Raw genomic sequence first — 24,733 nt, forward strand, 5'->3', positions numbered from 1 at the left:
TAAAATGGTCAACAAAAAGAAAACCAGCGAAAAAATGAAAGATATGGATAAGTGGTATGTGAGGCATGAAGAACACAGATAATCAAATTTTCTGCCTTTAAGTCATCTCTTAAGAAAACATTTTCAAAACCAAATTCCTTAACATACATTTTCAGTTTCATTTCTTAAATCTTCTGAAGGAATCGCCATTTTTAGCAGAATATTCATTAGGATATTTAGACAAGCATAAAACAATCTAATTCTAACCTTTGATTCAAGATCAAAAGAATCCTAAGAACTAAAAATCTAAGAAAATAATTTCATAGAGAAGCAGACTTTAATACATGTATAACTGTAACACTGAAAATGTGTATGTTTACACTTACACAGGTATTATGTGTTTTATACTTATGTGTGTATATCTTCTTGCAATTCTTAGGTGCTTATCACTTCTCCTTTTCAACTATCAGAATTCTTCTTCTCTTTTCCCCCAAATCTTCCCTTCCACCAAATTAAATATAACCCTAATGAACACATTTGTATTTGAAACTAACCATTTGTAATTTTTATTGCACTACTGATGTTTGCTAAACACCCAAAATGAAAGTCTTCCAAACAAGGAAGCCATTAGGAATAAACTGCAAAATAAAATTATATTCAAAAAATTGAAGATTAGATTTCAAAATGATGCTACATGAGTAAATCATCAAAGTAATTAAAAGCCTCGTTTTCACAAATTATGTAAAATCTTACATAGTTCATCTAGGGTACAATTTGCAAATCTTTTATAAAGGTTGAAAGAAAGTAATGGGCAGAAAAGCCTAGTAATCTCCACACTAATGCAAAAAGATACTCTTACTTAAAAGAGTTAAAAAGTATCAAGTTCCATTTTTGGAAATGGATCACTCCTCTCTATCCTTTCCTCCTCCTGGTCAGGACAAAGAACCATAAAAAAATATAACACTCTTATTAACCCTCCACTCATTACTGAAGAACATGCAAGGCTTCTGTTGAGCATTTACTTAAATTCCTTTTACATGAGATTCTAAACTCTGTTGAACCTGTGGTTGGAACACGGCAGGTACTCAGTAAACATTGTTGAGATTTTATGCCAGTTGGTTTTCTATTAACTAGCTCTAGGTTGAGTCCCACAATCCATTTGTCCTATAATTTTTCAATAGCAACCAAAAAGGGCTATTTACTCTCAAACTGTCATGTCATTCTCATTAAAAGATACTGATAAAGTTAACTTGAAGAACACACATCATTAATGATACTAGAGAGAACTAAGGACAATGGTTAATATTTGGGGGAGGCAGAGGCAAAGATTTCTTAGTGTGGACACAAAAAAGCCCTAACATAAATGAGAAAAGTTGTAAAATGGATTTCATGAAACTAAAAACTTCTGTTCAAAGAAGGTATTAAGATGTCTATTTATTATTAAGGCAATGGAAAGGTAAGCTATCAACTCAGAGAAAAAATACATGCTACATACGTCAATCCTAAAGGAAATAAGTCCTGAACATTCATTGGAAGGACTGATGCTGAAGCTGAAACTCCAATACTTTGGCCGCCTGATGTGAAGAGCTGACTCATTGGAAAAGACCCTGACGCTGGGAAAGACTGAAGGCCGGAGGAGAAGGGGACGATGGAGGATGAGATGGTTGGATGGCATCACCGACTTGATGGACATGAGTCTGAGTAAACTCCGGGAGTTGGTGATGGACAGGGAGGCCTGGCATGCTGCGATTCATGGTCGCAAAGCGTTGGACACGACTGAGCGACTGAACTGAAATGAACTGAATCTATCCTGACAGAAATGAGAACAGAGGGTGGTTATGGGCGGGGGCGGGGGGGGGGGGGCGGTGACGGGAAGTTACAGGGAGCTTTCCGGAGTAATGGAAACAGTCTATATCTTGATGGGGGGAGGGAGGGTTTGTTACATGAATATATGAATTTGCCAAAACTCATCAAATTGTATATTTAAGAGCTTGAATTTCAAAGTATGCTAATTTTGCTTCAACAAAGAAGCAAAAAGAAACTATACTGTAATTTGTTGGTTTCCCAAACTTTTTGGTGTTAAGATCTATTTAAATCTTAAAAACTATTTGTGGTCCCAAAGAGTTTTCTTTTATTGTAGATTACATCTATTACTACTTACTGTATCACGAAAAAAAACACAACAAATTTTTATTAATAACAGTAAAATAAATATGCTAACTTAAATGACATTTTTATGAAAAAAAGTAACTGTACTGTCCAAAACAAAAATACCTTAGTAAGAAGAGTGACATTATTAAACACTCACAATCCCTTTAATGTCTGGTTTTACAGAAGACAGCTCGTTGCTCATAACTGCGCCTGCACTGAATCAGTGATGTTGCATCATCACATAGTATCTAGAAAACTGCACTGTATGCTTATTAGTGGATAATAATTTTTTCTTTAAAAAGGCTAATATCTTAGTAATATTAAGAAGCTTGTTTTAACCTTGTGGTTCTCCCTAAAAGGATCCTAGGGGACCCCCCTCCCCCCAACAATAGTCAAGAGACTATTCTATAGAAGCACTGGCATAGACAGTCAGCAAAGAGGCCCTCCGCTTTCTACAGGGTATCTTTAGGAAACTTTAGAACAAGTCAATTTTAAAAAAATTGATTCAATAAATATGGATTGAATTTCAACTACCATAATTGATTTTATGACTAAGAAGAGGCTGGATCACAAAATACTCAAGAATGTTCACAGGTGAGATACTTCAGTTTCAAAGTGTTATTTCTTTTCTGGATTCTGTTTCAATACTTTAACAATTAAATCTAGGTATAAAACAAGTTTCTCTGGTCTTGCAACTCAAAGAATTTCAGCTTAAGTTGATGCAATTTGGTTTTATCATCATGAAAATGATGCTTTCATTAAACCAACGAAAACAATGTTTGCCCTCCGAGGTTGATTTATGTCCATCGTCTTAAAAATGCTATCATTCTTCAGTCATGGAAGAGTAAATAAAGTTGTACTTATAACATATGTGGAGGTATAAGATCTTCAAAGGCATTTTATTTATATGAAATATTTCATAAGTGTAATATATTAGTATCAACACAAAATAACTAAAATATACCTATACAATACAATGAAATTCCTAAAATCTCTCTATCTCCATTTCAACAGAAGCAAGCTTGGATGAGTCTTAAAAAGAGACCCTATTGCTTACAACTTTTTCTTGCATGACTGATATTGTAATGTACCTTCTACCAACTTCCAGGCTTGAATTTGGACAAATAGGGGAATTGCAAGTTGTCTCTGCATACCTAGAATCAGCACCTAACTTAGGGCTGAGTCAGACATGCAGGTCAGGGGGTTGGGTGGACAGCTGGGTATTTAATCTGCTCCTAGACATCTTCAAATAAAATCAGCCTTTAGTCTTAGAAGAAAGTCCATACAAGTCTAAGATGAGATCCCTAAGACTAGTCCAGTGCCTTTTCAGGGACTATGCATATTTTTAAAAGTCCGACAACTTGGTTTCCTATTTTAAGCTTACTGTGGTAACTTAAAGTAATTATCTGATACTGCTCTCTGGTTTTGCAGTGTATTTTAGAGATTATTTTTCATTTTGATCTCTTTCATTATGAAAAGCCTATAATTGTCACTTAATAAATCTGGCTCTATATAGCAAGGAGATGAAGGTGATTATATGGCCTTGTTTTATAAGAGCTATTACTTATTTTGATTTTAATAAGTTAAAATGCATATTTAAAATTTCAAACTGCTTTCCATATTGGCTTTCTAAAATTTAGAATTCTTTGTCCAACTTCAGTAACATAGTAAATTGACTTCCTATTCTTGTTAGTTTATTACCTTTACCGGAGTAAGAGGAAAGCCTACAGAAACATCACACTGCCAAGCCAACATGGACTGATGCACACATACCCAGGAAGCAGTCCTTCAGTTTAGAGAGAAGTTGGCCCCTTGGGCAACAGGATCTTGCCACATCAAGCCTACTGAATGGTGTTTGGCACAGTTGGCAAGAAGGCAAGACACATTAAATTAAGGCAGACCTCATTTAACTTAGGGACAGAGTACATATTCTCTGCTCACCTTATCTCAAAGAATTAACTGACACTTCATGCAATGAGGGGGCTGGAACAGATGTAAACTAATGAAAGTATATAAAGCAGGTCATGATAAGGTCATCTAAGACCTAAAGGAAATGGTCTTAATGATGGAGAACATAGACAAAATGTAGGCTGTGCATAGTACAAGTCAGCCAGTTTCTTCGTCCTTGTCTCACCTGAAAGGCTGACCTAAGCCTTCTTGCAGTGTGGACAGCTACGGAGCACAGAGGCGGAGAGCACGAAATCTTCCACTAACACCTTCCCACATTCCAGAAAGGATCTAAAGCTGTTTTGCTGCCAGTAATTTTGCTGGCAGGAAACGGGAAAGCAGCCTTTCCTGACTATAACAGGAGTCTCTTGGACTCTACACTAGGAAAGGTCCCGTCTTAGACCCCGGATGTGCTCCAGCTGGCCTGGGAGTCTGGCAGCAGGCAGTGCGAGATATGGCAAGACCCCGGAGAAGCCCTGAGCGCCCGGCGGCAACGGTTGATACCTGGACACAAGTCAGGAGCAAAGCTGTGTCTAACAGGCTGCGTGTCACCTGGACACTGCAGTCAAGGCCTTTAGATTCCCCAAAACAAGAATCTGGAGACTATGCAAACTCTGGCCAACACAAAGAGAAGACAAACAGAGGAGCACATATGCACTGGATAGTTAAGTATCCCTCTGAAAACGTTGACTCTGCCTCTTTCTGCAGCTCTGAACTTTTTAATACTATTACTGGAGTAAGAGGAAAGCCTACAGAACCATCACATTGCCAAGCCAACATGGACTGATGAAAACATACCCAGGAACTAGCCCTTTGGTTTAGAGAGAAGCTGGCCATTAAACCACATGCGCTTTTCTAGAATAAATATAACAGTTTGTGATCTGCTTTAGCCAGTTTAATAGCCTGATTTAACTTCCTTTTAGAGTGACCTGAGATCTTTTTGACTGCTTACCCATCAGAGGGATAGAATTTCTAAGGAGAGCTGAATTTCTGGTTCCTTCCTGCTCTGCGACACATAACACCTCCATGGACGTTATTTGACATACATGCCAGTTTCCTTTCTGATTTCTTGGAGCCCAGTAAGATTCCTGTACTGCAAAGAACAGTATTCCTCTCTTTACTAAGAAGGTTTCTTCTGCTAATAAATATTACATAGTGTCCTAAAACACAACAGTCAGAAAGAAGGAAGAAGTCTACCTCACCTTCTGAGATTTTGTTCTTTCCAGTAAGATAATGTCAATCATAATCCTGGGAAAAAAGCCAAAAATCTTGGTTTTCACTCATAAAAAGAGAATGCACAGTTATTGAAGAGGAACAATTTCCATGGAATATTACACCTTTAATCATCCCTACATCCTTTAGAATATTCTACTTTGGTAGGAAGTTGGTAGACAATAGAGATTATAGGAAGAGAAATTTTTATATCTGTTTGAAATTGGCAGAATTTTCAATGCGTTCATGTGTTCTTTTGTATACTCATGTTAATACAAGTGGAAATGTACAAAGGCCCAGAAAACACATTCCATGTCCACTGTAATTAGTAATAGTGCCTAGCTCTGAGCCAACAGCAGATGGGTGATTAATAAACTCTTTGGGACTATGATGTTAATTCTCTGCAAATTATTACATAAAAGAAACAAAACAGAACTGCATTAATTAAAAGCTGGGACAGACTGTTTTACATTTCAGAATATCAATCCAGGAATTTGCCTAGGCATATAAATCTCTTGTTATTCTAAACATCTATGAAGACTCTTAAATTTTAAGAAAAGAATGGAGGCTCTGAAGTCAGAATATCTGGCTTGCCTGCAGGTCCTATCACTTATTTGTTAAATGATCTTGGGCAAGTCAACTAAATTTTCTGTGCTTCAATCTGTTCATCTGTAGAATTGAGGATATAATAATTGCCCTACCTATGACTCAGAGCGATTCTGAGAATTGAAAGCTATGGAGTTTGTTAAAGTATTTTATATATATCAAAATCCATATGTACATTGGGGCCATTAATATTATGCATCTGAAGATGCAGAAGTGCTGTGGGTCTGAAGTTGACACACTACAGCCAGAAGACAGTGGCTCTAGCCAACAGTCAGGCCTAGGTTCTAACATCTTGCTTCTGGACTGTGCTTTTGTGAGGTGTTGCTCAAGTCAGAGATGAAGCATGGACGGGCTAAATGTTAGCCAGAGCCACAAGGCTATGCTATGTCATGTAGCCAGAACCAGATGCAGAAGGAAAGTGCACTATGTTGACAGTTCTCGACTATTTTATCATCATGGTACACTTTCACCTACTAGAATTTTTCACTATCTACTTAAGGGACTCAAAGACCCAAAACATCAAAGCACAAAAGCAAGACAATATTGTGAAGGTTCTGTGGTTCAAGAACAATCAAAAACAAAATTGTTCTGAACAATCTACTTGGTTCACCCAGCCAGTCTTGCTAAAACTGGGCTTTCTCACAGCCCAGAAGCACACTGTTTCATTCCAGCGCTAGTAGGACACCAGGCTCCATCTCTTATCACTGGCTGTACTGGCTTTAGCACAAGTCATATTACATTCCCCATATATCGTCACAGCACGCAAATCTGATGACAGTCATCTACCCTTTCCACATTTGTCAGATGCAGGGGCAACGCTTCCTGCTTGAGAACCAGGATGTGTAATTAATGTGAATCATTTCCAGAAGAGCAAGGAATTGGCTCTGAGAATACTCACTACGGCAGAATGGCAGCTCATGCTTAGACTTCAAATCCTGGCTGAGAATGGTGCTGCATCAACATGACTCAACAACAGGCTGTACCCCATGAATAGGATCTGTCATGTTCTACAAGCCCTGAACGTGCTGTGTGAGTTGTGCATGAACAACATTTTCTGAAGATTTTAATGGTACAAAGCAAAGAAATGGTTAAAGGATCTTATTGTTTTGAAAACAGTAATTTTCCTAATTTACATCTTGCAAATCCTTATTGACATCCCTGGTAGCTCAGATGGTAAAGAGTTACCTGCAATGCAGGAGGCTGGGGTTTGATCCCTGGGTTGGGAAGATCCCCTGGAGAAAGAAATAGCAACCCACTCCAGTATTCTTGCCTGGGCAGAGTAGCCTGACAGGCTACAGTCCATGGTGTCACAAAGAGTCAGACCCGACTGAGAGATTCAACAACAATAACAACTTATTATTTTATATGGTGCTACCTAAAATATGAAATTCTGTGTTAACAAGTACAGCAAACAATACAGAAGAACTCTATGTCCCCTGAGGCTGTTTTCTCTTTCAGGCAAAATTCAGGTTGGCACAGCTCCAATGGGAGACACTTCGATGTATTTGTAAAGACCAAATCCCACAGGCCATCAAAAGCCAAGATGCCCAGTCTATGAATTACCGTAATTAAGAAATGGACAGAGTAAACAGAATAAGGCAGACCATTCAAAGACTAAGCTACACTGACTATTTCCCAGGCACTCAGAACCTTGTGCTTATGTACATGGAAGAGAAGGAGGGTACATCTTCAAATACAGTAAGATGCCAAGCAAGGAAATACATTTTATTAAATATTTAATTTCTTCTTTCTTCTGACATTCTGAGGATTGTAAGTGCATATAAAGCAAACTTGAAATAGAAAATCGATATTTACCTAAGAGATTCAAGAAGCCTAGGGATCAAAAAGAGAAGTAATGAGACCTCTGCATGGGGATGGTAATATCAAGGGACTAAGGAATGAATAACAGTGCTTCAAGCCTCTAGTCACCTCTTGTTTACACTTCTGACAACATACGCTTACAACCAGCCACACCTTTGTAATCTTAATGAAGAAAAACTATGTTTAGATGTAACCATTACTTTAAAATGTCCTTATAAAATATAATGAAAAGCAACCATAAGAGATAGTTTTCCTTATTTCGCATTCAAAAGAAAATAATCGTTATTTCAAAATGAACACTTTTATTTTAGCTACCTATTTCCCTGAATATTCACTGGAAGGACTGATGCTGAAGTTCCAATACTCTGGCCATTTGATACAAAGAGCTGACTCATTGGAAAAGACCCTGATGCTGGAAAAGATGGAGAGCAGGGGGAGAAGGGGGCAACAGAGGATGAGATGGTTGGATGGCATCACCAGCTCAATGGATATGAGTTTGCGCGAACTCCGGGAGATGGTGAAGGACAGGGAAGCCTGGTGTGCTGCAGTCCATGGGGTCGCAAAGAGTCAAAAGTGACTTAGCTACTGAACAACAGCCACCTGCTTCCCAAATTTCAAAGGCCAAAGTAAACTTCTACAAACCATCCAAAGTCCTTTTCTTATGAGCTACAAGAAAAAAAAAAATTCCATTTATTTACTTTTGCTTAAGGTTTATCAGTTTTCTAATAACAGCACCTGAGATTTAATGAGTTAAAATCACTATGACTCCTTTGCATAGATTATCTCATTTAATTACCAGAACAACCAACAAGGTAGGTCCTGTTATTACATCCCTTTTACAGAAGAAGTTGGGTTTCAAAGTGATTACAACTTGCTTACAGTCAGGAATGTGGTAGATGTGAGATCAAACCCAAGTAGCTCTTAATAGCTACACTTTTCTAGGTCACATTTTTTTCAAAGGGCATATGGTGATAAGAATTACATGGTAATTATCTGCTATGTGGGAGGAATTAGAGATTTTTCTAAGAATTATCTTCCCTTTTGACAAACCTGGCAAAAAATATTTTCAACTTGTATCACATACAAAAAGTTAGTAATGGTATTATAAAGCAGCTAAAAATTAGTAAGTTGAACACTCCTAGGAAAAAATTGGGCAAGATGTACTAGCAATTCAAAGGAAAAAAGTACAGATAGATCACACAAAGATTCTCAACCTCCCTCAATTCAGAAATGGGCACTTCAACAGAACAGCGGCTTGGCTTGTTCATTACTGTAACCTCAGCACTTCGAATAGAATGTGGCATTAATAGTAGCTCGAAATGTATTTGTCAATCAAATAATTTGGTGCATATATTATTTTTAAAAAGGGCAAGAACTGTATGTCTGCATTTTCTATCATTAGTGTGAAAAAACAAAATTGTATGTATTAATGGTTGCACTTGGGAAAAGGCAGAGGAGTGGCTACTTTAAAAAGTGGATACTAACTTGCAAAATATACCCTATTACATTTCTGAATTTTGAATCACATGAATCACCAATTAAATATTTTTAAAGATAATTATCTCTACACACACACACACACATACATGCACTTTTAAAGAGCTGCTGAAGAAAAACCCAACTGACTAATATCAAAGCAAATGAGACCAAAGAATTGAAATCTGCTCATGCTGTGTGCTAAGTTGCTCAGTCGTGTCCAACCCTTTGTGACCCCACGGACTGCAGCCCACCAGGCTTCTCTGTCCATGGGATTCTCCAGGTAAGAATACTACCATTTCCTTCTCCAGGAGATGTTCCCTACCCAAGGATCGAACCTGCGTCTCTTGTGTCTCCTGCAAAGGCACCCGGGAAGCCCCAAAATTATGACTTTAATTGTTAAGTATTTCGCTTAGAATTCCTAAGCATGACCAAGTGTTACTGGAAAGAGTCTGTGTTTTTCCAACTGTATTTTATAGATCCCTAAGCCCCCAAGAGGCGTTTTAGGGGTCAGGGGCAAGATCAGAAGATGGGCCTGTGGGCATCTAAGCCTCCGCTCTTTCTTTCAAAAGAGCAACTCCTTTTAACTGACTTTTTAAAACTGGTTGAGAAAAGGTGAGTTCTCTAGAAAGATGCCTCCAGGACTTCCTCTGTGGTCAAGAATCCGCCTTGTAATACAGGGTCACAGGTTCAATCCCTGGTCGGGGAGCTAGGATCCCCCATGCCCTGGCACAACTAAGCTCGAGTGCCACAAGTAGAGAGCTGGTCTGCAACAACAGATCCTAAGTGCCACAAGTAAGACCTGACGCAACCAAATACATAAATGTTAAAGAAGAGAAAAAGAAACCCTCAGGAAGCCTTAAAAAAAAAAAAATGCCTCTGTTTTCCTAGAGTCATTCCTGGCAGTTAAATTCAGCAAGTCCACTTTGGTTTGTGAAGATTAATTGTTATAAATCTTGACTCACGCTGCCTTTTTTCCCCCTTCCTAATATAACCCCAAGTGACCGCAGCCTGCCAGCTTCTTATCCTAGAAAAAGTTTTGCTTATTGTTTCAGGTTATCTTCTGAACTCTCTTTGCTGGTTGACTAACCCCCATCTGCCAAGCTGGCAATCCTTTCTTCTGGTCAAGCAATCTCCTAATGTGTTTTTGCCGGAGAGATAGGTGTCGCATGGAATCAGAGTGGCCTGCTGGCTCTTACTCCTCAGCGTTAGCCACTGTCATCCAACTTGCCAATCTCCATGTCCTCTGGTGACAGAGACCTGTGGTTCCAGAGACAGGATCGTGGGCGGTCTGCCCCGGTTGCAGCCCAGCGGGGCCCTGGCGCAGCCTCTCTCTTTAGAGGATCCAGCACCTTCTCTCTCGACTGATGCTCCTTGAGCTGTTTCCTGTTTCCTGGTCCCGAGCGCTCTTCTCGCTCGGGCTGGTGACACAGGCTGGGGTCTGGTTTGTTAATGAGCGAGGCCCCACAGGAGAGCTGCATGAGCTTCTAGGAGTACCTCTTTTTTCTTTAATTACAGTCCTCTGCTTTCCAGAGCAAACTACTACTCTGAGTCAGGGAGTAACGTGAGAGCATAGAACACGGTGTCTCCGGAACCTGCATTCTTCAGTCGTGTCTGACTCTTTGTGACCTTATGGACCGTAGTGCACCAGGCTCCTCTGTCCATGGAATTTCCCAGGCAAGAATACTGGACTGTAGCCCACCAGGTTCCTCTGTCCATGGAGTTTCCCAGGCAGGAACACTGGAGTGGGTCGCCAAGCCCTCCTCCAGGGGATCTTCCCGACCCAGGGATGGAACCTGAGTCTCTTGTGTCTCCTGCATTGGCAGGCAAGTTCTTTACCACTAGTGCCAGCTGGGAAGCCCGAGGCACTACCCCAAATCTGGCTAATTCTGGGCAAGGCTCTTACCCCTAGGTCCTTAGGTGTCTCTAGACCCCTGGTCACTACATGACAACAAGGAGCTACCCAAAATACTTCCTGATAGACAAGGGTGTTTTTCTGCCCAGATTACCAGAGGGCCTCTGAGCGGGCTGACTTGCCTGCTCTATGTGTGTGTGTGTATGCTCAGTAATGCCTCGCTCTTTGCAACCCCTTGGACTGTAGCCCACCAGACTCCTCTGTCCATGGGATTTTTCAGGCAAGAACACTGGAACGGGGTGGCCATTTCCTTCTCCAGGGGATCTCCCCAGTCCAAGCACTCAACCCACATCTCCGGCTTTGGCAGGTAGATTCTTTACTGCTGAGCCACCAGGGAAGTCCAGGTGGGCTTGCACTACTGACAAAATGTATCGGAAGTTGAATAATTTTTATTCACAACTAACAAGATTTTCTCAGTATAACCCTACTTCTTGGCAGACTGTCTTAGCTCATATTCTCAACCTTTTTGTTTGACTTCAACATGTCAGGATATTCTTCACACACAGAAAACAGATGTTATTCAGTCACCTAATAACTCTAAAGCAGTCATGAAGGATAAACCAAGGGTAAACCAAGGGATTGTCTGGAGTCTGAATCTACCATTTCATCAAACTAAACATTTAAGATTCTTGGCCACATTTATGAAAGAATGCAAGGCTTTTATTCAGGTAAACACATCAAGAACAAGTATGTTAATTAGAGTCAAATAAAACTTTGTTCCTATCACATTTCTGTTTTAAGAAACCCTTCTGTAGTTTAAAATTGCAAAGGTATTTTTACATTTTCTTATGAAAAGTTTATTAAGTTATGGTCTTACAGATTTGTGTTTGGTTCATCTAGAATTTAAATTATATTTGTGAAGCAGAGGGCCATTTCCCTTTTTTTTTTCTGTATTGAATGATTCTCCCAGCAGCACTGACCTAACAGTCCATGTTTTCCCTCCCCGATATGCAATGCTGCCTCTGTTACATATACCAGGTTTCCTTCTATGTCTGGGTCTTCGGACCTTTTACTTCTTCAGATCAGTCTTGCCTGCAGGACAATTCTGCACTAAAGATTTGTAATCAACCTGGCATTTAGTCTGGCAAATGCCTTCCCTCCCTCAAACCAGGTTCTTGAGCAGTATCTTGGCTCCTGAAAGCCCTCTGAGCTCAAAGATATAGCTCAGAATCCATTTCTCAACTTCCAAGGTAAAGTGCAACTTTAAATAAAAGCATGTTTGAGTCTATAGATCAATTTGGTAAATCAAACTTATGGCAATGACTTTTTCTTCTTGATAAGTTTTATATCTTTCAGTATTTATTTCAAAGTAAGTGACTTTTTAATAAATACTCTAAAATCAACCCCAACCCCCAGTTTTAACTGCAGTTTCTGTTGATGGTGCACAGAAATATATTAATAGTTAGCTGACTTTGTAGCAAAGCAACCTTGCCAAACTTTCATAGTAACTATAATGATTTGTCTGTAGACATCTATGGTCCTGTTTATTTCTATATCTGGGGGCTGTGTTATGTCTCTAGCTATGGCCTCCAATCAATGATGCACAGAAAAGGTGATGGCAGGCATCCTTGTCTTATTCCTGAAATTAGAAGAACTGTTTTTCATAGTTCATTATCAAGTACTTATTTGTTCCAACTTTTAACCAGATTAAAGGAGTTCTCTTCCATTTGTAATTTGTTAATGCTTATTAATCATGAGTGACTAATTTCATTGAATGTTTTTTCTTTATTAGGATGACCATAGGTTTTTATCTTTTAATCTAGTAATACTGGGAATACCATTTAAAGCATCGTAACATGAATCCAATATTTCAGATTCTTACTAACCTGTTCTACATTAGTATCTTTTATATTATATATATCCAGATTAGATAAATCAGTATCTTTACCAATTATGCCAACTTAGGTCAAACTCCTAAAAAGTTAAAAGAGGAGAGCTCAGAATAAGTGTACTAAATTAGGCTCAAGACTAGAGAACTGATCCCACAGAACACAGACCACCGAGATGACAAGAAGCCCTATCAACATAAACCTGACCAGGATGGTGAAAGCTAACCTTCCACAAGGCAAGTCAATGTATCTTCTGGAAAAAAGAAAGTGCCATCAAAACAAAGCATTTATTTTGTATGTTTTCCATCTCCGCAGTATTTTTGGTTCTAGGTCTTAAATCAATCTCTGATCCTTTCTGCTGATATTTCTCTACAACTAACCTGAAAACCCAAAGACATGCACAGAACCACAGACAAGATCAATGCCCAGCAGAGTACACAGCCCATCAGTAATTCAGAGTGAATTAAAAAACACAAAATACTTTTTTCCGCCAAGTCTAATCGTATCAAAGACATTGTAGAAGTTTCCTAAACTTCAATATGGTAGAAAAACCATGTTTTCAAGATTTCAGTTAGCAATCACAAGACTTTCAGAGAGGAGAACTCAGTTCATTTAGTCCAAATTTTTATTTAAGAGATGACTTAATTTACCTAGTTAACAGATGAATTATTTTCATGGTAATCATCACGTAGGATGGAGTAAAGATCCATAATATCTCTATTTTAATTATCATAGAAATAAACTCAGTGAGTCTGGCATACCTTGTTTTACATTAAATGACCACGACACAGGCCTTACAGCTTATGATTCACTGGGTCAGAGATTTTTCAAACTGCACTCCATGATGTCATCCTGTGATAACGGGGTGGGAAAGGAAACAAGAGGGCAGAGGTTCTCCAGAGTTACGCAGATGGTTTTCGAGGAGAACGAGAGTAAACAGAGGTAAAAGAGGTCATTTACACCGAGTGCGTCCCCTGTGGCGGGCCCTCTCCTAGGCACTCCATGCTGACATCCCAGAGAGGAACAGGAATAGGGCCTGCAGTGGCTTCATATATTATATTTGGGGGGAACGTGTTGTTTCCATAATCCATACTACAGAAAGGAAAGCCTAAGTACTTCTGTTGGCTAAGAACATGAAATAGATAAGGTGATTCCAAGCACAGCAGGAGATGGGGCGGCGGAAGGGGTTTAAGGGGAAAGACTTCCACATCTGTGCCATTATGGGTTGGACTAATAAGAGACAACACAGGCTATGTGAACATAGTATTAATATAATGAATTGCTGTCAGATGCAAAATAACTCGTTATGATGCATTACGGCACACACACAAACAGGCTCCTGGGCTTTTGAAAAGCCAAGAAATTCCCCCTTCAGTCACAGGCTCTGACAGCATCTAATAAGCACAGCGTTCCTTCCGATATCTTAACAATTCCATCAACTACTTGTGTACTTGGAACATTCCAAAGATTTCTCCTGTGTTGTCACTAGACCGTCATGATGTATGTTGAACAGTTAAAGGCTGTCTTCTCTCTAGAGCCCAGGAAACTGAGACCTGCTGGGTTTCCACTGAGGTGCTTTATGGCCTGCCCAGCCGAGTCCCAGACCACAAAGGAGAGGACACGGGCCCTCACGGCTCACGACAACAGCTGCCATGATAACCGCCATCAAAAGACGGCCATCAGCGCGCACGCTGAGAGGATACCCTAACTGCACAGAAGAACACTCTGGTTTGTTTTCTAAAACTCACTGATTTTTTTCAAATAAGTACAAAGAAAAAACATTCCTCGTTAACAGGGGGCAGATACATACACATCAAAAGTGCTGTGTACCATTTTTCAGTACAACAAGAGTTGAGACCAATGGTAGCCAGAATCCTATACAGAAATGAAGTTAAAGCTATACAAATCTATAAATATTAAACAGTAAAAAACTATCAGGTAGAAATTAATAACTAAAAAAAAAGTGCTTTTTACAATGACAACAGAATATAGTCTTCACTGACAATTTGATAAAATATTGTACCCCATGAATACCAGCATATACACAAGGCACTGCGCCTATAAACTTGTGTGAAACCAGACAACTCGAGTGTCTGTGACACCTCATTAAACTGAGACAACCTCTAGGACTAAATCATCAAGGGAGTAAGAAAAACAACACTAATGTTATTAGACAGTATTAAAGGGCTATGTTCAACAAACCCCAGGTCTTAATAAAAGTCTTTCTTTAAATGTAACTGAACTGTTTCAATAAGCAGGCAATATTACCATCCATTCTTAATAAAACCAACACGAAGATCAAATAACAAGAAACTAAAATAGCATTGAGAGGCAGAGTTATAAAAGATGCATGCTCGAAAAAAGGAAGCCAGCATCACTTTCAATAGGGAGCTCTGAAGAGCCCTTCTAAATAGCCAGTTGAAGGATTTACGGGCCCCTGAAATCATGGGAGCCAAAAACCATGTTTTGCGCTTAGTTCCTGCAAAGACAACTGATGATGTTCTTTCTGTAAATGGACAAAGTATTTAAGCCTTTCCTTGAGGTGCTAGAGCAATATAAATGTTCAGCAGAGAGAAAAAAGCAAAAGAAAGAGGAGACAGCCACACACTTTGGTTTACAGCCCAAATGCACTCAGGACAGAGGCGGCAGTGCTGGCTGAGCCAGGCCCTCCTACCTGTGCTTTTTGATGCCATTGGAGAGCGCGTCTCCACCACCACAGTCCTTGCCCTCGGACATGCTGTGCTGTCTGCTGCTCGGGGGGTCTGCTTCCTCGTCAAAGGAGTGCGCCGTCACTGCTTCCAGCCTGCTCAGGGACCCTTCGGACTCGGAATCTGTGGCAGAGCAGGTTCACAGTCAGTGAACTGGGCTTTGGTGAGAGGCTGCCGTAACAATGGATTCCCTCCCTTCATGCATCAGGCTTTGAAACTTAAGCAGCCTACTTTGTCCTTCAACAATCCAGCCGTTACCTCCTCCTCAGGGATTTCAGAGAACCTGCACCCAGTAAGGCGAAAGGGGATTTAGAAAACGGATACAGGATTATATAAACTTACAATGAAACAGATTTCATACATTAAAAGAGACTTTACAAAGATTACCTAATTCTTTAGGAAATTGTATTCAGTGGTGTCCCACCTAAAAAAAGTTGTTTTTTCCCTTCCCTTTTCAAAGCAGTTTGAACATAACTTTGAAAAAGCATTTTTTAAAAATTCATATATAGAGAAAAAGTTACAGTTGGCTGTACTTGGGGAAAGTGTACATTTCATATGATACTAGAGGTGCAAAGGTAATTTTTAAATACTTAAAAAAACACTTCTGGTTTTTATATTACTTAAATTCTCAAGAGCAACAGCCTGAAGTAGCCATAGAGAATCTAACTATGAGGCAGATGTTTTTAGGAATGAAAACGCCACATTCCCAACTGCCTATGTATTGAGTGTGGAGCCATCTGCCTGATTGGGAATAGCAGGACAACTTCTTTTCATACAATACAGTATAGTTTTCAGGCATATGCACGCCCTTCCTTTCCTTCCAGCATCTCCAGGGTGCTCTGGGCATGAGGAAGGAGGCCTATGGGGTTAACGACTGTGCTGACGCACTCCTGGTTTATTAGTTGGGTTTTCTGACTCTTTAACGTTCTGCATATATATAAATATAACATATATATATGCATATATATAAATATAACATATATATATGCATATATATATATAATGTTCTGCATAATGTTCAAAGTAGCAGTCACTCAATCTCCAAGAGACTTTAAAAGATGCCTACGTTTATATTAATAAGTAAATTCCAGATAACGTGCAACTATCCTTCAGCAGATGACCGTACACACAACTGTCCTCTGCTCTAGGGAAGTCCTCCTACATACATGCAAGCAAACTCCCTATTTAAATAAAAGCTTCACCCATCTGCCTAGTATGTATTATGGTGCTCAGGAAATAGTACTTTCTTTTCCCACCACTGCATTCTGCAATTCAGCCCAAATCATGGGCCCTTCTTTAGATCACATTAGAGTTGATTAGAAACAACTCCTGGACAGCTGCAGCTGCACACCACACCCTGAACTCTGGATCCTCTGAATGCTGCAAGTTATCTGCCCAAAAAACTCAGTACTAGGGAAGTTATCTTTATTTTCTGTAAATATGGCTTTGTCCTTACATACACCTTATAGCAATGAAAAATATTTTAATGTTAAGTTTAAGGGACATTTCTTTTTCATTGTCAATTTTGGCAGGTAGTAACATTTTATTGCAAAACCCTGAAAACCTGCATAGCCAGTGACAGGAGACAGTCATTCCTTTGATGAAATAAGCAGCTGCTAAAATTGTAACAAAATAGAAAAATACTTTTAACATAATGCTAAAACAACAAAAAAAATCAGGCTACCATTTTACAACTCTAAAATGCAAGCAAAAAAAATTTAATTTTATTCTGCTTTAAAGAAAAATCAGTCTGGTTCAGGTAAACATGTTATCTGTCCAAATGAGAACAGTGAAGTGACAGAAGTTTGTCCTAGGCACAGTGAGGCCAAGAGGGGAATAGTCCATTTGCTGGGGCAGGCAAAGGATACAGGAGAGGTGGCATCTCCCAAAAATTGGGTTCAACTCTCAGTGGCTGTCAAGCAGAAAGAGACAGAACTGGGGCAAAGGTTGACAAGAGACCAAGCTTCAGCTGACTGAAGTTATGAGGATCAGAAAAGGCCAAGAGCATCTTTCCTTAGGTTCCAGTTGATCTTGCGGTTGAGGGCTCAAGGCAGAGGGAGGGGTGTTGGAATTCTATAAAAGAGCTCAAAGTGCTTCAGGCTCATGTTTACTTTGAAAACAGAACTGGGAGTCTTTTTTTTTTCCATTTATTTTTATTAGTTGGAGGCTAATTACTTTACAATATTGTACTGGTTTTTGCCATACATTGACATGAATCAGACATGGATTTACACGTATTCCCCATCCCGATCCCCCCTCCCACCTCCCTCTCCACCCGATCCCTCTGGGTCTTCCCAGTGCACCAGCCCTGAGCACTTGTCTCATACATCCAATCTGGGCTAGTGATCTGTTTCACCCTTGATAATATACATGTTTCGATGTTGTTCTCTCGAAACATCCCACCCTCGCCTTCTCCCACAGAGTCCAAAAGTCTGTTCTGTACATCTGCGTCTCTTTTTCTGTTTTGCATATAGGGTTATCGTTACCATCTTTCTAAATTCCATATATATGCGTTAGTATACTGTATTGGTCTTTATCTTTCTGGCTTAGAACTGGGAGTCTTTACAACTGATTTATTAACTTTGCTACTGTATGTAACTTCTCTTGCCTGATAAACAGTTCTGTTTTGTTCCCTTTGATCATTAATTACTGAGACCTGCGCAAGGGCAAGCATTTTGCCCAGGCTTAGCTCTTCCCCTGGGGCTCAGCTGGTAAAGAATCCGCCTGCAATGCGGGAGACCTGGGTTCAATTCCTGGGTTGGGAAGATCCCCTGGAGAAGGGAACGGCTACCCACTCCAGTATTCTTGCCTAGATAATCCCATGGACTATACAGTCCATGGGGTCACGGAGTCGGACACACCAAGCGACTTTCACTTTCACTTTAGATCACAAAACCGCTTAGGCCCAGCATGGCTTCTCTTACGTCAAGAAAGCCATACCCAGTTCGGTTCATTTCCTTTGGGCACCAGCCCCCCTTACCTTAGCTGTCTACAATGGTATGGCAGGTAAGTCTCAAAACAATGAATGTTGTGCTCAGAGAGGAGTTTTCAGAGGAAGCAGCATGAGCACAACCCGGACCAAATCAGTGACAGTGGTCTTGGAGGGTAGACAGGGGTGGTTTGTTCACTTCTACACATTTCTATTTGTTTCATGTGAAAAAAAAAAATTCAAGTGCCAAATAAAATAATTTTGCCTTTATTGGTTAGTATTATTCAGGTGCATTGTTACTTTATAATTTAGATGTCAGGAAAACCAAAACGCACTGAAGCAGAAACTTCAAGCATTTATTGAACATCACTTTGCACAGGATACTGTGTTTGTTATTGAACGGATACAAATCATAAGATGGGGACAAATCTACCTCAAAAGAAAATTCTTAACAAAAAGCAGATACACAGTAAACACTAAAGAAGAGGTAAGGTGGAAAGAGCTGCTGTGAAGTAAAGACTTCACTCATAATAAGATTTCACCTTACTGAACACCAGCTGGAGACCAACCACCTTCACCCAAGCCTGGGAGCACTGTGCTTACCCCTAGAGACACACTCTCAGATGGCAGTATAGACTCTGATCGCTCCGCTTGACTTCCTCTTTCTGCCCGCTCTCCGAGGTGCTCTCTCTGTTCCTCCTCCAAACCCTTACTTCTCTCTTCCATGCTCCCAGCCTCCTTCTCCCTCTCACAGAATCAGGCTATGCCCACCCTTCCTCTGAAGGGCTCTAGCAGGGGCCAGCAACTACCTCCGTATTGCAAAGTCAGTCCAGGGACCATTCGTAAAGTCTTATGGTGACTCACCTACCACATCTAACACTGCTTCATTCATTCTTCTCCTTCTTTATCTTGTGCAAGGCATGGTAGGATTCAAGGAACAGTAACAGCTGGTCCCTGTCCACAGCTGAGCAGAGACAGACTGTTTTGTGAACACGTGAGTTCAGTGAATTTTTTCCTGGTGCCGGAACAGAAGTCTGCACGGGGGCAATGGGCCACACAGGCGGTATCAGCCAACTGCACCCACTGAGGGATCAGGTGTCTAGAGGAGATTGTGACTGCTGGTTGAGCTGAGTAAGCTGACAAGGAGTAAGAGTTGGGGTGGGGAAGAGAGTTACAACAGAGGAACTGTTCTGAGCAAAGGTAACGGAGGGTCCACCACGGCAGGGAGAACAGAACATTCGGGGAGGTGGGACTGGACGACACGAGAAAGGAGTGGTGATGGGGCGGCTGGGTGGAAATGAAGCTATGACTCAGCCATGAAGTTGACCACTCAGGGTGAACAAAAATCAGGGGCAGGCAGTGGGACAAGGAGGGTATAAAATGAAGCAGGAACGGGGTAGTTACCCCAGTACCTGCCATGAGGTTCTTACACCTGCTAGAAGCAAATCGCCAGGTCATCTCTAAGCAGTCTAGCTTCAGAGGCAAAGAAGGAAATGAGATCAATGACATGATTCACAGTGTCCTTGAGATAAAAACTTGTCGATTGAGAAGAAAAAGCTCAGTTGCTAATAAGAACCTACTACCTAGCACAGGGAACTCTACTCAATGCTCTGTGGTGGCCTAAATGGGAAGAAAATCCAAGTGAGAGGGATGCACGTGTATGGACAGCCAATTCACTTTGCTGCACACCTGAGACTAACACGTAAAACAACTGCACTTCAGTAAAATTTCAAACACACAGCGACTTCCAGTACTATGTATGTAGGACTGCATGCTTAGATTTACTTTGTGGGCAGTAAGGTTGTTGTTTAGTTGTTACATCGTGTCCAACTCTTTAGCAACCCCAGGGACTGGAGCCTGCCAGCCTCCCCTATCCATGGGATTCTCCAGGCAAGAATACTGGAGTGGGTTGCCACTTCCTTCTCCAGGGAATCTTCCAAATCCAAAGATCGAACCCACGTCTCCTACACTGGCAGGCAGATTCTTTACCACTGAGCTGCCTGGGAAGCCCATTGGCAATAGGAAGCCAACCTCAACTTCTATGCCTTCATAGTACGAGTCATACCAACCTGCCTCCAGCAAAGCATCATTTCATTTGCAGACCCACAGATTCAGATATATTGAAATTCAAACATGTTTACCTAAGTAGCAAAGAGGTCACAGCCACTGTGGAGGTTTATTGATTAAGGAGGCAAAGCCTGCCTGTAAGATTAATTTTCAAGTGACAGATCTTAGTGCAACTAAGGTGATAATTCAATCTTAAAACATCAGGTTTTTCAATTTTGCCTGAACATACAAATACCAAATAGACCAGACATTATCTATCATTCAGTGTTACTGGGCAACACATTAATGCCTTAGCGGAAAGTATCAAGTATTGGAAAGACTGCTTAATGCGTCATATGGTTGTCACGGTAGTAATAGAGTACTGTGCATGCTTTAAAAACAAACAGGGACAGGGAGGTGGGGAGTTACTGGTTAGTGGGGTACAGTTTCATTTGGGGGATGATGGAAAAGTTCTGCCAATTGATGGCAGTGTTGGTTGCACAGTGTTTAAAAATGGCTAAAATGGTATATACATTATGTATGTGAAGTTGCTCAGTCATGTCCAACTCTTGGCAACCCCATGGACTGTAGCCTACCAGGCTCCTCCATCCATGGAATTCTCCAGGCAAGAGTACTGGAGTGGGTTGCCATTTCCTTCTCCAGGGGATCTTCCCGACCCAGGGAACAAACCCAGGTCTCCCGCATTGCAGGCAGACACTTTACCGTCTGAGCTACCAGGGAAGCCCATACATTATGCACATTTTACCACAATAAAACCAAGACAAAACTGAATCAAGCAAACGAAAACCTGTCAAGCCAAAGCCACACATCTATCATGCTAGGTGTGTGGGCTATATTCTCGTCCTGTCATCTCTCACCTCATCGCCAACAACGAAACAAAGCCACATGAATATAGTGCAATCTTGATGCATTTTTATACAGTGTATTTTTAAACACAGTAGCAGAAATTTTAACAAAATCCATAGTGAGATTTCTGACAAAATTAGTCTTTCACTCTTCCTTTTATTTCCCACAAGATAAATGCTCTAGTCTATGTACAAACGCTTAAGGCAGACAAAATCTCTGCCTGATTAACTTCCCAATTAAATCAATAGTCTTAGACTATTAACAGTCTAAACAAGTAGAAAGCTTGTTTACAAATCTCTGATGGCCCAGATCTTTAAAGCTCTGTCCGAAATGGGGACTTAAAATTATTTCTAACACATTTTGGATTGAACTCTATCCCCTTTCAACCAAACAGCCTGGAAGCCAATGGCTGTGACTGGGTTAACTTGGCTTTGAAACTTCGCTCATCAAGTTGTATAAGACGTACAACTTGTATGTCAATCATATCTCAATAAAGTGGCTTAAAAAAAAAAACCTTCAGATTAAGAGGATCATTACCTCTATGCTACTTTTTTTGAGGTATTCCTATTAAAAGGCTGAAAGAAGAGGTCATAAAGTTAACAATAGAAATAAGCCAACACTCTTACCTTCTCCTGATAAACATTGTTTTAACATGACCTTTGAAAGCTAGCTTGAGAACAAACAGTACAAAGGAGCAAGATGTGGAAGACTGTGGATAGTGTCCAAATAACCCCTCCCCGTTACTTAAGGAAATGGTCAAGAGGCACACACGCTCAATTTAATACCTTCATTGTTTATGGTTTCCCCAAGAACCAGGCATGTTCTAAGAATGTCCAAGGTAACCCAAAGTAACCCAACCTGAAACTATCAGTGCCAAATGTTTATTCAGCTTTAAAATACAATTTTATAGACTAAAAAATAACATAGTAAATACAAAGGACACAAGGAAAATCAATGAGGTCTACCACAGTCAAAATAAACTGTAAACAGAAAATCAGGAATCAGGATGAGTCCAGGAGGGGCTGCCAAGAGATTGCTACAATAACCTACAGAGGAAGTGACAAAAGCTTGAAACAGAATCTTGGCAGCAAGCAACAACAGTCAGAGCCAATCTAGACATATCCTCCCCAAATGAGGCGCAAGGTCAAAATGAACCAAATAGTATAGTGTTGATTACCACAGACTCTTTTTAAAAGGACTGGCTTGTCCCCAAGCAACTAAACCTACTACTGTTTTTGGCAACTTGCAAAATCTGCACATGTAATTGCAGATGAGGAATTATTCAAAATGTGGTGTATGGGCTATTAAAAATTTTGTCTGTTTTGGATGACTAAATTCAGAGCTCCCCATTTGTCTTATTGACATCCTTAAAATCATTTTCAAGGTCACCTATGCATACACTCTACGAAGAAAATAATTCTAGAACTAAGGACCAGTTACAAAGTAATTCATAAAAACAAAAATGAAGTATTTTCATGTGACTTCAGTTTAATAAATCAACGCTCACCAAACAGCTACCACATACCAGGTAAAGGGCTTGCTGCTGTGTCCTCCAAGTAGTCAAAGTCCAATCTAGTGGAAGACACACAAGTAAACATATGTTTACACAAAGTATTTGTGGGAAGAGTTGAAGAAATCACTCTTAGGGAAACCAGGGGAAGTTTCCATGCAGAGATGGCATTTGAGCTGCCATGATGACTAAGAATTCAAGGCAAGGAAAGAGAATACCAGGGATGAGGGGAATAGCAAACAGTCCAATGGCCTGAAAGAACAAGATGTGTGACCAAGAATATCTGGCATGGCTAGAGAGGAGGGCAGCCAGGAGGAAAAGATGTGGTCATCAGAGATGAAGCTGAAAAGTGGGTCAGATCACGGAGTTTGTACTGACCCTATAAGTACGGAGTATGGAGCCACTGGATGCTCTGTCAGGGAGAGGTTAAGACCCACTTTAGACTTTACAGATAACTCTGGGCTTCCCCGGTGGCTCAAATGGTAAAGAAACCACCTGCAATGCAGGAAACCTGGGTTTGATCCCTGGGTTGGGAAGATCCCCAGGCAAGAATACTGGAGTGGGTAACTCCAGTATACTTGCCTGGAGAATTTCACGGACAGAGGAGCCTGGCGGGCTACAGCCCATGGCATCTCAGAGTTGGGACACGACTGAGTGACCAACATTTTCACCTTCTGATGCATCAGCATCACAGGGCCACTGTAACAAAGGCCGTAATTTAGTGGATTCACTGACCGTGAACACTGGGGGAGAAACAGACAGGAAGACAACTAGATATTCAGAAATGGGGAGGATGTGAGGAAAGCAGGTAAGAGATGACTTTCACATCTGTAGTTTGCATGGTTGTTAGACGAGGAGGTCATCAGCCAAGACAGGCCATATACAAGGGGGCAGGTCAGGATGACAAGTCCAATTTCCATTATTTGGAGTTTGAGATGTTTTGGGCCAAAGTAGGACTTTTCAGTAAACAGATGGGAAGTCTAAGAACATCACTATCCTCCACAAACAACTCATCCTCAAGTTCAATTTAGCCTTTGAAATGTACCCCCAAACTTTTTTCACTCGAATATCTGCACTCTTAATCTGTGCTAGCTGCTAGGGGTGCAAAGTTCCTCAAGGAATGTTCTGTCAGCTTGAGTGACAGGGCAGAAAAAAAAAATCATATAAAATGTCAACTACAGGAAATGCCATGGGACTATGATGCATGGAAAACTCATCAGTGGCCACGGGACTGGAAAAGGTCAGCTTTCATTCCAATGCCAAAGAATGCTCAAACTACCGCACAATTCCACTCATCTCACACACTAGCAAGGTAATGCTCAAAATTCTCCAAGCCAGGCTTCAATAGTTCACATGAACCGTGAACTTACAGATGTTCAAGCTGGATTTAGAAAAGGCAGAGGAACCAGAGATCAAATTGGCAACACCCGCTGGATCATTGAAAAAGCGAGAGAGATCCAGAACAATATCTACTTCTGCTTTATTGGCTATGCCAAAGCCTTTGACTGTGTGGATCACAACAAACTGTGGAAAATTTTTCAAGGGATGAGAATACCAGACCACCTGACCTGTCTCCTGAGAAATCTGTATGCAGGTCAAGAAGCAACAGCTAGAACTGGACATGGACCAACAGACTGGTTCCAAATAGGTAAAGGAGTATGTCAAGGCTGTATATTGTCCCCCTGTTTATTTAACTTATATGCAGAGTACATCATGAGGAACACTGGGCTGGATGAA

General features: G+C 40.6%; 1 protein-coding gene across 8 annotated transcripts in view; it reads right to left on the bottom strand.

The window, feature by feature from the left end:
• The window catches only part of OSBPL1A (oxysterol binding protein like 1A), a 212,555-nt gene that overhangs the window by 45,730 nt on the left and 142,092 nt on the right, over window positions 1–24,733 (bottom strand). For all 8 annotated transcript variants that reach the window (XM_070452756.1, XM_070452754.1, XM_070452755.1 and 5 more), the window contains one exon: window positions 15,611–15,767. In XM_070452756.1, the coding sequence (XP_070308857.1) occupies window positions 15,611–15,767 (157 nt within the window). The remainder of the gene's footprint in view (window positions 1–15,610; window positions 15,768–24,733) is intronic.

This window comes from Odocoileus virginianus, chromosome 22 (genome assembly GCF_023699985.2).
Source record: "Odocoileus virginianus isolate 20LAN1187 ecotype Illinois chromosome 22, Ovbor_1.2, whole genome shotgun sequence".
Lineage (NCBI taxonomy): Eukaryota > Metazoa > Chordata > Mammalia > Artiodactyla > Cervidae > Odocoileus > Odocoileus virginianus.